Source organism: Mya arenaria, chromosome 12, assembly GCF_026914265.1.
Source record: "Mya arenaria isolate MELC-2E11 chromosome 12, ASM2691426v1".
NCBI classification, from domain to species: Eukaryota; Metazoa; Mollusca; class Bivalvia; order Myida; family Myidae; genus Mya; species Mya arenaria.
Window position 1 is genome coordinate 54121686 of NC_069133.1, and position 13776 is coordinate 54135461.

Sequence of the window (13776 nt, forward strand, 5' to 3'; positions counted from 1 at the left end):
ATAAATGGAAGTCAAAGACTGAATTCTGTAACAAAGTTTCAACTACTGAACAAAATTTAATAGCGAAAGGATGATGCGATTTTCAGTATTTCTCAGTGTTACCTTGTTTCTCAACATTCATGGAATCGCGACAGCCGACATAAATTCCAGTAAGTGCACTAGTTATAAGAGTTCACTGGTGTTTAAGATGTTTGAATTTAAAAAAGTATTTTATAACATGATATGGTCAAACAGTGAGAAGCATGTATAGGTAAATAGTCTTTATGTATTTCAAAACGATTGTGATATTTTTTTTATTAACATATGCTAAGTTACTGTCATTGGCACAAGCATGCGTGAGAGCGTGGACTTATGTTATGGTCGAAACAGGAGTGCACGAAAAAAAATACATTTTTTCCGGTTTGATTACGACTAACTAACTCATATGCAAACACGAGTTTAGCTGTACTGATTTTTACGTTGTCAACACTAACGTCTAGCAAGTTATGCAAGTTCTAGACGATCAGATATTAAATTTTATTCAGAACTTTTACATTTAGAACAACTCATGGCCATTCCTATGTGGAACTAAATTCTCATTTTTTTAAAATTTACTCGTATAAACCTCTAAAAATGAAAAATAAGAAACCATACTCACTGTTTACATCCATATTCCACTCATTGGCACTATAACGGAAGACGCGTTGGAGCATTTTCAACACATAACAAGATGTTATGGCTCCAATGATTACTCGCCGTGCTGTAAGGCCATTTTTGGATTCTTAGAATGATGTTGTTAATGCGTATTTTTTAAGAAGAAAGAAGAAGGGGACCGTTACATTGAGAGTTGTAACGGCGATCTTATATTTAGGACACAGTCTCAAGAGCACAGAACTTCTGTTGAAAATCTTCGATTCTTGGTATTGCTTCTCCAATGCTTAGACCCATTCAACTTTCAGATGAGAGCTATATTGTAAATAATATTTGAAATAACTGAATCATGGCTGTGAGGTCTGGGGAACACTAACTCGAGGCAGCTTGAAATAATACAACTTAGATTCTGTAAAAGACTAATTGGTAGTACGCCAACCCGGTTTTACCCACCTGGATAGACTACGGTATTTTTGTTTCGTACATGTATATACTTTAAGAACGGTAAATGAACCAATATAAATGTATGTATTTGTATATTAATATCATCGTCAATTACACATATGAATATCCTTTTTCGAAAAATACCCCTGAACATAATACAGAAAATAACCGTGAGAATGTTAAGTTAACTTAAGCATCTATAGGTGCTAAACCATTTCTATATTTTCGAGTAAAACAGAGTAAGTAGACAATTAACTGCCTCATACAAATGTAAAAATGAACGTGTCTCAATGGTAGCCAGCCTATCTGTAGAACTTTTAATATTTCCAGTGCAAAATTAATTTAAAGGTTCTGGTTGTATGACAATCTATGGTGGCATATTTCTGCCACCAGATAACCATATAACTAACTAGTTAATTAAGTGGTTAACTAGTTACGTAACTAGTTAATTTTTTCAATAAATGAAAGATCATAACGGGAAATAAATGCATGTTAGTGCCTACAACTGCTATTCTTGTATTATTTAAGCAGCTTAACTCACATACAATAATTAGATGTAATGAACGACAGCCATACGTTAGCGAGTCAACCAGTTCGTACCGCAAGTACAATATCATGGTACGTCGAAGAAAAAGTACATCAAGCAGATTCAGCAAGTTTTTTTTTAAACCACAAGCCATTCAGCTGCAAACCCTTCCAATATGGAAAGTAGCCAATATAGTCGATCGTGCGTTGATTCACTGTCAAGTGTTAATAAAAAGAAAGTAAAAACATAAAAAAAAACAATACAACACTGAGTAGTCACTTCCGAGTTGGTGTACTTCGCCGTATAGTACAGATGGTAAACGATTTGCCCCACAGCTGTAGTTGGTGACGCTTGGCTTATTTCGACCTGTTTACCTGTTTGATTTTTACAACATCACTGTGTAGGAAAAGGACTGGCTAACACAAAGTTTCAGGTAAACATTTTTTATTATTATAAGATTAGCTCATACGTTTCGAGTAATCCCCGCCGAAAAGAAAACGGTGAAGTGATATAGATTTGGCGTTGTCCGTCCGTTCGTCCATCTATCCGGGGACATGGCTTTATGTACCTACTGTGCAGAAATCAATGAAACTGATATATTGTGCATTGAGTCATGCATGTACATGGTACACGCGTACGATTCGTCTGATCCGGGTCGGCAACACAAAAGGTGTTGCCTTTCCATAAAAGTTAAAAAAAATATTACATTTGTCCACCCGCAGTCATTACTACATGTATGCAACTACTCGACAGAAAATAATGAATCTTAGGCAATACCAAATCGTTTCTATGATTAGCAATATCGCGGATGGATAAGTTTTGGGCTTCCCGATCGAAAAAAAAACTCACATTTTATATGATCATCGATCCTGCCGAACATGTTTAATATCCCTTGACTACAGAACACAACAGTAAACAACATGCTTCATACGCTGTATTGGTATCCTTTGGCTTCGATATCAGAAGATGGTGCATTCTGTGTGGTTCCAATGATCAACACACTTTCAAACAAGTTTTATTTGACCCCATTTTTCTTGGAAATATATCTAAAAATTAATAACTGTCTAAAATGGACTAAGGAGTCTCTCGTGTCTATATTCTACATATAATGTTACTCATTTAGTAATCGTTTTTTTTTTTCGGGGATTCGTTGTTTCGTACTGAGGGTTGATGCTGAACATAAACACATATTGGTATGGCTTAAAGTCAGTTGTGTATATATATATATATATATACATAGTGCGCTGGTTGGTGCTGAACATAAACCCATATTGGTATGGTTTAAAGTCAGTTGTGTATATATACATAGTGCGCTGGTTGGTGCTGAACATAAACACATATTGGTATGGCTTACGCTCTAACAGTCGGCTCATTCTACATCCACTTGGCCATCAGATCTCCAGTAACACGAACGTTGCGATTGCCTTGGGATGGATTTATTTTGTGAAACAGTATTCGAAATATGCAAATATATTGTTTTGGGACATATAAGAGTGGTTACGGTACCCGTCTTGTAAAGGTACGTGTGGACTACTTTTTGTGAAGAACGTCATTCATGTATGTGTACATTGTACAAGCATAAGGACAAGCACGTTAACACGAGGAATGTGGTAACTGCGAGTATAGGCGAGCCTACAACTTCATTTTAAAAGTGAAAACTCGCAAACGACTTTTAAACTCAACAGAAACTTTTACACACATCATGTAACCTTTCCATCGTTAAAAATAACAAAATTTGGAAAACTAGCAGTTGAATATTTGAACATACAATATAAACATTCACATGCTTATAATGAACTGAAATATATCAAATATTCGGAACTCATGCATTTCCGATGTTCCCTGCCACTTTCCCTCGGTAAATTGTATATTAAAGTAATAACAGTACACAGTCGTTTTTGAAAGTATCTTCAAACAGCTTCCATACAGTTATTGTCTTGATGTTGTAGAAATGTCCGGTGAAGTAGTCACGACACAGCCGGCGTCCGTGGCCGATATTGACCTCCAGGATGTCGATGATGATAACGGCGGTAGCAACTGCATATCGTGTGACATCTGCTCGTGTTCGTGTTGCCAATGTGATGACGGCGGCGGCGACTGTAGCTGTGACTGCATAGGTCATTGCATAGGCGACTGTTTATGCGGGTTCTTAAACTGTTTTGACTGTGACATTTGACACTAGTTAACTAGTAACTACACGTGTATCTTCTGCAGCCAAAGGAAACTCGGTGCAAGCATATTGTTTATGAACATCAAGTTGAATGTTTGTTTCAACTATATAACCTTAAAACTGAACTATAGTAGCTACACGTGTATCGTCATGAATATTCAGAATTTCAGGGATGTAATTCGTCTGCGGATTTGCTCAGGGACAAAAAATGGAGATAAAACAGAAACATATAGATACACTTAACGTTATTTTAGATTGTATTCGTATTTGTTTTAGATGGTATTGATTATACGTACGAATGCCCACATTTCACGAACAATCTTAAGCCGCTATTTACAATATAACCATTTTAGTGTGTGTTTTTGTATTAATTGCGTAATATTTTCCTTGATAATTGCCAAGATAACCACGATATTTGTTAGATAAAGTTTATATGTTAATGAGGTTTATGATAATGTTAAAATATTTTAAGAAAATGGGATTGACCATCAACACTAAACACAATCTGTAAACAAAGTCACATTTTACATGCATACATTTGACATACTCACTTTTGAACACAAAAAATATTTTTTCGATGTATTTTTTATGAATTTTTGTATGCTTACATTTATTGTTTATGTACATATAAATAAATTAGAATACCTTCTTGTTTTTCATGCAGTGTTCTTTCTTTCTTGCCTGAACACCATTTCATCAATATTCATTTAATAAACTACACTATTTTGAGCTAAATAAACATCTCTCAACGTCCTTTAAAGGAGTTGTATTTTATCATGTTAATTATGTACCGAGACTTATTAGCTATGTACAGTGGTATAAACTGGTTCCACGCGATCAAGTTCGAAGACAACAGCTATGTATAGTGGTATAAACTGGTTCCACGCGATCAAGTTCGAAGACAACAGCTATGTATAGTGGTATAAACTGGTTCCACGCGATCAAGTTCGAAGACAACAGCTATGTATAGTGGTATAAACTGGTTCCACGCGATCAAGTTCGAAGACAACAGCTATGTATAGTGGTATAAACTGGTTCCACGCGATCAAGTTCGAAGACAACAGCTATGTATAGTGGTATAAACTGGTTCCATGCTATCAAGTTCGAAGACAACAGCTATGTATAGTGGTATAAACTGGTTCCACGCGATCAAGTTCGAAGACAACAGCTATGTATAGTGGTATAAACTGGTTCCACGCTATCAAGTTCGAAGACAACAGCTATGTATAGTGGTATAAACTGGTTCCATGCGATCAAGTTCGAAGACAACAGCTATGTACAGTGGTATAAACTGGTTCCACGCGATCAAGTTCGAAGACAACAGCTATGTATAGTGGTATAAACTGGTTCCACGCGATCAAGTTCGAAGACAACAGCTATGTATAGTGGTATAAACTGGTTCCACGCGATCAAGTTCGAAGACAACAGCTATGTATAGTGGTATAAACTGGTTCCACGCGATCAAGTTCGAAGACAACAGCTATGTATAGTGGTATAAACTGGTTCCACGCGATCAAGTTCGAAGACAACAGCTATGTATAGTGGTATAAACTGGTTCCACGCGATCAAGTTCGAAGACAACAGCTATGTATAGTGGTATAAACTGGTTCCACGCGATCAAGTTCGAAGACAACAGCTATGTATAGTGGTATAAACTGGTTCCACGCGATCAAGTTCGAAGACAACAGCTATGTATAGTGGTATAAACTGGTTCCATGCTATCAAGTTCGAAGACAACAGCTATGTACAGTGGTATAAACTGGTTCCACGCGATCAAGTTCGAAGACAACAGCTATGTATAGTGGTATAAACTGGTTCCACGCGATCAAGTTCGAAGACAACAGCTATGTATAGTGGTATAAACTGGTTCCACGCGATCAAGTTCGAAGACAACAGCTATGTATAGTGGTATAAACTGGTTCCACGCGATCAAGTTCGAAGACAACAGCTATGTATAGTGGTATAAACTGGTTCCACGCGATCAAGTTCGAAGACAACAGCTATGTATAGTGGTATAAACTGGTTCCACGCGATCAAGTTCGAAGACAACAGCTATGTATAGTGGTTTAAACTGGTTCCACGCGATCAAGTTCGAAGACAACAGCTATGTATAGTGGTATAAACTGGTTCCACGCGATCAAGTTCGAAGACAACAGCTATGTATAGTGGTATAAACTGGTTCCACGCGATCAAGTTCGAAGACAACAGCTATGTATAGTGGTATAAACTGGTTCCACGCGATCAAGTTCGAAGACAACAGCTATGTATAGTGGTATAAACTGGTTCCATGCGATCAAGTTCGAAGACAACAGCTATGTATAGTGGTATAAACTGGTTCCATGCTATCAAGTTCGAAGACAACAGCTATGTACAGTGGTATAAACTGGTTCCACGCGATCAAGTTCGAAGACAACAGCTATGTATAGTGGTATAAACTGGTTCCACGCGATCAAGTTCGAAGACAACAGCTATGTATAGTGGTATAAACTGGTTCCACGCGATCAAGTTCGAAGACAACAGCTATGTACAGTGGCGCGCTGGAATCTTGAATCACTAATTTCCAATGTCGTGCTGGAATCTTGAATCACTAATTTCCAATGTCGTGCTGGAATCTTGAATCACTAATTTCCAATGTCGTGCTGGAATCTTGAATCACTAATTTCCAATGTCGTGCTGGAATCTTGAATCACTAATTTCCAATGTCGTGCTGGAATCTTGAATCACTAATTTCCAATATTTTCTAATAGCTGCCTCCTTACCCTACAAGGCTGCATACAACTACACCAAAGGGGTAATATATGTTACTGGCCGTCAAACTTACAAACATTGTTCAAAATGACATAGTATTTTGAATAATTTCGCTATTCCAAAATTGTCAGATTTAGTTTCTTAATATTGAATCGACATTGCCAAAAATGGAACTTGGATATTACGTTAGGTATTGGAGGGTCGGAGAACATGGAACATGTCAGTTCCTATAAGCCCTCAAGTTTTATGTCTAAAACTGCGGGATCGGGGACAACATCGACAATATTCCTGTATTTCTGTTTTTGTCACATTAATAATGTTTATATTTTAAAACTACATATATTGTCATGTGTTTATTCCCGCAGGAGCCATCTTGTACACGACTTTGGACGGCTACTGCCAACAGACCTTCGCCTCCAATGGATCTTACTTTTGCAGGGTAAACGATTTTATTTACCGGGTTGTTCTATATCTATATCTATATAGAAGAAGACGTGACATTTAAGACGTAACTATAAATGATATTTTAATGTGTTTGCTTATGTCCACACTGATCTCTTATGTCGTCACTAGAATGCCACGACCTGGGACTGAACATGCTAATTCGTACTCCTAGAGTTGTGTAATAGATGACATCTTTAGATTGTAATGTATGTGGGTAAGGCCGCCTAGCTAAGTCAACAGAGCCTGTTCTAAAGTTCCGGCGCTTTTTGGTTCTAGACCCACACTGGGCGGATCTTTCCTCTCAGGTCCGTGCTGCAATACATTTCCATGATTGTTATGCAAGTAATGTGTACTACATTTGATAAAAGTATGTTCAAATTCCATCTATGGTTCATTCGCTTCGTATAAGTCGTCGTTCTGCATGTGTACTGGTAAGATAAGATACGCACTTAGTAATTGAGCAGACTGGCCCGACATTTGGCTCATGTAGATATTTTCAAAGCTAGAAAAGAGGTGTGACGGAAGCATTCTGTGTTATCACTTCATCCTATATAACATATTTCCATTTCAAATGAAATGTTTTCTTTACTTATAGTGATGTACTGACACTTGTTCAGAATGGGTTATTCAACATTCATTTCACAATTCCTTGTAAACGTGGCTTTTCCAATTATTATATTGCCGGGGATAGAAGCAAAACGCGTCTAAACGGAAATCAAACGATAGCCGATGTAACAAAACTGTCCCTTTAAAAACATTGTTCGTTTATTAGGGTTGATTAAATGATAGAATCCAATAATCATTGATACAATAGGGCTTTCACCAACATGTGCAATATGTGTGTATATCTCACTTCCTAGGACCAGTATACGACCGGTTACGATTACGCATGCTCCTCCCTGTATTGCTATGACGCCACATTCCTACGTCAGTGCACATTCAGCATCCCACCGCCAGACGCCACTATTTGCGGAAACGGAAAGTGGTGCGATGCCTCACAATGCACGAGGAACTCCAACGCCAAAAATACCTCAGGTAATAAATGGGACAAATAATGAGAAAAATGAAAATGTATATAGTGTATATTTACATACTATGAGCTTTATATCACGTGCAAATATATTTGCTTGTCGTTCATTTCTTGCCATAAGAAACAAAAACCACATGAGATAAGAAGGTTGGAAGGCCCTGTCTGTGTTTAATTAATATTTTTTTATTGACTGAAATGATGGGAGGGCCGGGGTAAGCGGGCTAAAAACGCAAGAGTTAACTGACTATGGAAAGGCTTACATATGTATCGGAGACGGTTAATACATTTTTTTTAATAAACACGAATTATTGATGAGATATAGACTGATTGGTACACTATAGGGGCTTTTTGTTATAACATTAGTTCGATGTCCAATACATACTCTTATACTAATTTCACAGCGAATATGCAAATATTACAGTTCATATGAAACGTTTGATTTCAGATACCTGTCCCCTAGGCGACTCCACAAAGCCGGATGTGATTATGGGAATGGGTTGCAAGGAGATAGTTGCTAAGCGACCGAGTCTGTGTCTTGACAAGCGCGTAGGCCTGTGGTGCTGTGAAAGCTGTGCAGCCGTTACCAAGGCGACGCCAGGTAGGCCGAGTAGGATAGATTAAAATTGTAAATTTGTTTTCATTATATTTTTACAACGGGTGCGACAAAATGGTTATTTTAACATTCTATTCAACATGCTTGATGGCACGAAGAAACGCGAGTGTGGTCGTTCATTATTAAGGGACCCGAGTACCCAGAGGAAACCTTTTTGCACCAACAAACAAATGTTCCTAGGCCGGGACTCTTACCAGCGTAGCGAGTGATCTAACCACTTTGCTACCCGGGCAAGATGCTCTTTGTACACCACTTTCTTACCTAATACTCCTAGCATTCCGGTTAGCGCAGTGGTTGGCACACACTCGCTCATCACCAACGTTCTGATTCTCCGATTGGGCGTATGGTTTGTGACGATTGGGTTTTCTCCTGGAACTCTGGTTTCCAACCAAATACAAGACCACACTCTCCCGTTATATCTTGCCAACACGATTGATTGTTGTAAAATATTTTTTAAACTAAATATTCCCCATGACATGGACATCTTTTTTAACTTTTCGAATATTCAATGTACGTGTATATCGTATAGTACAAATGCATACATGTATATTCCCCAGGCACATTTGCCGGTCCACAATTAAGTGCCCAAAAGGACTGTAAGAGCGTACACGGATCCAATTCTTACTTCTGCCAGGTAAACATGGATATGGTATAAGATATCATGTATTATTTTTGGTCGAAATGTTGTACTTGTATTTTGTGATAGAGATATTGTGGCCTTTCATGAATATGCCAATATTTACTGTGTAGACACGATTGCCGTTTGGTCATCAGTTAGAAGACATGAACACGAAATCTTAATTATTGGAATGGGCGGAGTGAGCACAGCGAAATGTAGGTTGAATTCTTAGGGCACTTCCGGTGAATAATATTCCTCTTCCGGTCTTGTTTCAGACTGAGGCCCATTACAACGGAGATTTCTCAAGCGTCTGTGGCGCCATGTTCTGCCACAACCCTGCCAGTGGCGGATGTGATTCGGTCCCCGCAGCCGACGGTGTGGCGTGTGGCGACGGAAAGGTCAGGGACCGTGACCGTTTGTGTCTAAATGTGGATTAATATCATTCTCGGAACATATATGTGTTTTATATATGAAAGGCATGACATACCTTCAGATGTGTTGTTAATCTCATAATATGTACCCAAAATGATATATATCCACATTGAAGACACAAATTATGAGCCAAAATCCCGTGCATTATACGGATAAATTTTCTATGTAATAGAAATAACATATAAGGTAAAGAAGGGCGGGGCGAGCGAGCCTTTATTATAGTCATTAAGATTAAACCTTATATTCTAAATGTCTTGTAACCTGGTTTCAGCGGGGGTGGGGTGGGATGCATTCGGAACTCGGCCATTTTTCATCGAAAGCAACCTCGGATGTATAAGTATACGGCTTACAGAGTCAGAATTGTTTTAAATATATTTTTAAAACTGCACTGCATGAAGATCGCGTTGTAATTTCAATTTAGTATATAAAGCTGCACTCTCACAGTGTCAGAGTATTGACTTCTTACATTTTTGACTTGGAACGAGCAAATTTTGCGTAAATGTCTGGAAACCAATGATATAACACTGGTAACAAAAGATCAGATCGCAGTTTTTCATATTTACGTTCGAAATGTCATGTTTTATGACTGAAAGCGTTGCTAACGCTTTTAGAAAAAAGAGTTTATCTGCAGTTTTCCAAAAAAAAAATGAGATCTGTTCTTTAGTGAATTATCTCATATGACTGAGTTGAAGGCATTAATGCCAAAATCAGCTGATTCTGAGACAATAAATAAATAAAATTAAAGTCAATACCGTCAATTATGTGAGAGTCCAACTTCAAACTTTATAACTTTACTCTTGTGAGTCTTAATTATTTATGCAATAAAACACTTCACTGGTAATCAAATTAAACATATATATTCAACATACAAGCTAACACTACAATAAATTATTACTATTATTTAAAATTTTACAAACTACTCCTGTTGATGTATGGTTATTTTCGATGGAAAATGGCCGAGGAGTTCCAAATGAAAATGTTGAAGATCAATGCTGTACTTATCGAAAGGCAATTGCATTGGCTGGGAATATAAGTATCTATCATGTGTTTCCGGTACGGATAGAAAAATCCGACCCAAGGGCCAAGCCGGTAACGAGCCTTGCGAGCCCGAGGGTCGGATTTTTCGATCCGGACCGGCAAAAACATGATTGATATTTTTTCTTGCATATCTTAATTTATCAATTTGTGGAAAAAATGACGTTGAAAACAAACTTTTGTACAATTACACAAAAAAGCGCGTGCGACGTTGTTTACCGACGTCATAGAGCGCAGTAATTTTGTATAACTAAAAATAGCGTTTTTTAACGATTATTTGTGTTCAATTTTAATTAAAGGTCTTGCAAACATATATATTTGATTGCGCTTTATTGAAATGGCATAATATATGGTTCATAAACCATACAATAAATGAAATAAAAAGTGGCGCGTTGTTGCGCTTGACTCATCTTACATGGGGTATGTAAGATGGGTTTTTCCAGCACTGGTCACATGACCGGAAACACACGTCCGGTATGCAAGAACGTAGGTTATATCTAAGGTGTTGTGCATAAATAAAAACGTTTTCCTAATTAGAAAGATTTTATGCGCGCATATTTCATTTTCTACTTAACAAACTGTCCATACACACAGTGGGAAGGATTGGGTAACGACCTGTTTAAAAGCTTGATGCGTCTTCAAAATAACTTTTTTCTTCCAAGTTTATAATGTGGAATAGTCCTACAACACTGGTGATACATACGGCACTCGTACATTTGTCACACGACATAATACGACATTATATCAGTGGATTTCATTTAAATTTAAATTATATTGATACTTGAAAGGATAACAGTTACTGAGGTATTTGTTTTATGTTTTAGTGGTGTGTTTCCGGGCAATGCGTGACATCTAGCCGGGCCTCCGCAAACCCAAAAGCAGGTTCGACAACACTTACTTAGTTAAACACACAACAAAAGTCCCTACAATCTTTATTTCATTTTAGCAACAATATACTTTTGAATCGTAAAATTATAAGTCAAATGATGGACTTAACCTTTACTTGTTTTTGTTTGTTTTTTTAACTATGAAAACAAATATTGATGTAGGTCGGTATTGGTTGGGCATAAAATGCATACTCACTCAATCCATTCTTATTTAACGGCTGGGACCAATAACAAACCCTACTCCCAGATAATGGTCAACTGATAAAGCTTGTCCGCTATAAATGCTGAACTCTTACTTAAGAGGCTAAAACAAGTGAGATATGTCTCTTGGTAAATGCGTCCGACTTTCACCCAAGAGATCGTGGGTTCGAGTCGTACAAGGGGAGCATTCACTTGACCTCCTAAAAGATACACTAGTGCTGGCTTTATCCCAGAAAACAGACTCGAAAATAATTCACATCAGATTATAACTGGGTTTACATTCGAACGTATAACCTAATCTGAAAGACTGGTATTCACTTTACAATGTCGACCATTTTTTCCTCTCATTTCAGACTGTCTGTTCGGGAACCAGTACGAGATATTCTGCAGTGGGAAAATCTTGTATCCGAATATTGCACAGTACTGCGCTCAGTATGAGGCTGGATGCTGCGACGCCTGTCTGCCGCACAAGAACGCCTCCAACACAGGTTGACAACTGATGTGGCTTCCGTAAATGGTCATAAATAATTGAGTCTAAACATCCACGGCATTTCCGATGGCAATTGTAACCACAATTTAGTTCCTCATTAGGACACTCTTTACACCATTTTTATATTTTAAAAACTATATCAAGTATACAAATAACACTTACACACAAATAAGTGATAATAGTTCGTCCCTCGTTCTGTCTTTGGTCTAACAAAGGTTGTTTGAACATCTCCTTGGTCGGCCAATACGGACTATTTTCTAATGACCCGTATTACATGTATTTCTGAGGTTAATTCCTGTTGGATACTGGCCGAGGTGTTCCGATTGACACTCATTTGATTAAAAAAATAACCGTAATGACATGGCTAAACATGCATCTACGGGGTGGGCGAATTATTGGTACTGGATGGGGGGAAGGGGTGTGGTCCCTAACTAGTATATTAACGTATGTGTACCAGACACTGGTTAAAATAACAATCGAGTCGTTATTATCAATTTAGTTTTGAGTGTTTGCACGTCCAAACGTTGCGTTTGGGATCCTCAATTCCAATATCATTACATAGATGTATAGAAATTCAGTAATTTACAGTGTTAATTTAACTGACCGTCATATCCCTATTTCACGTGCACCGATCCTTGTCACCACTCTACCTCTATTTCTCGTGCAGGTTGCGAGTACGGGGACCATTCGCCGGTGGTGTGTCAACAGCACGTGACAGACGGTACCATACACGGCTATTGTGGACAAAACGAGGCGGACTGTTGTCAAACCTGCAAACAGTACAAGAAGGGCGGCAGTGCAGGTAACCGTCTCATAGTTCAGATGAGAATTGCATGTTGGAAAAATAATAGTACAACAATCATACCGCGGGGTTAAGGCCTGAAGTTAGCAACGCCTTCTAAAGGTAAATGTCGTTTGGTAGCTTCTGGCATTAGCCCCATTATTCTTGTATTCTGTTATGTATTTCAGCTATGAGTTTGGCGTCTGGGATATAATGTTTTTTTCTATGAAACAGGAAACAAGAAATAATAAAGCAAAGATCCCCCTCCCGAGTACGTTAGCTATTTAGATATAGTTTAACCCTTAATTTTTCCTTTGATAAAACTTCGTTATTTACCCGTGTAAACCATTTAAAAGTCAAGCAAAGTTTGATTTGAAGTTCTATTGCTAAGGCGGAAAAAATGAAACTGTTTTTTACATATTTGCATTCGAAATTCTTAAAATAATTTAGCTTTTAAAGAACTGAAATTGGGAAGAATGTCACCAAAACATTTTACTGTTACTCATTCAATAAAGAACTTTAGTTCATTATGACCCCCATGCCATTCCATAGTTTTTACCGAAAATCTCAAAATCCACTAATTTGCATATTTAAATGCTGGAAATGGTTTTCAATGTCACAATTCTACTGGTGGGAGTCAATGGCGAAACAACATATATTTTGGTAATTTTGGTAAACCATGAGTTTACCTTATAGGTCAGAGAGCCCTAAATAAATTCCCTATAT

General features: G+C 37.7%; 1 protein-coding gene and 1 long non-coding RNA gene across 2 annotated transcripts in view; both read left to right on the forward strand.

Moving 5' to 3' along the window:
- LOC128211081 (uncharacterized) overlaps positions 1-13776 on the forward strand; it is a 29850-nt gene continuing 16074 nt past the window's right edge. The window contains exons 1-9 of the mRNA XM_052915497.1: positions 1-149; positions 6884-6957; positions 7823-7997; positions 8438-8590; positions 9163-9239; positions 9500-9622; positions 11516-11573; positions 12133-12267; positions 12937-13071. Coding sequence (XP_052771457.1) covers positions 71-149; positions 6884-6957; positions 7823-7997; positions 8438-8590; positions 9163-9239; positions 9500-9622; positions 11516-11573; positions 12133-12267; positions 12937-13071 — 1009 coding nt within the window. The 5' untranslated portion in view covers positions 1-70. The remainder of the gene's footprint in view (positions 150-6883; positions 6958-7822; positions 7998-8437; positions 8591-9162; positions 9240-9499; positions 9623-11515; positions 11574-12132; positions 12268-12936; positions 13072-13776) is intronic.
- LOC128211082 (uncharacterized) lies at positions 1899-4427 on the forward strand. Its single transcript, XR_008257202.1, has 2 exons — positions 1899-2033; positions 3550-4427. It is a non-coding gene; the product is annotated as an uncharacterized LOC128211082 (long non-coding RNA).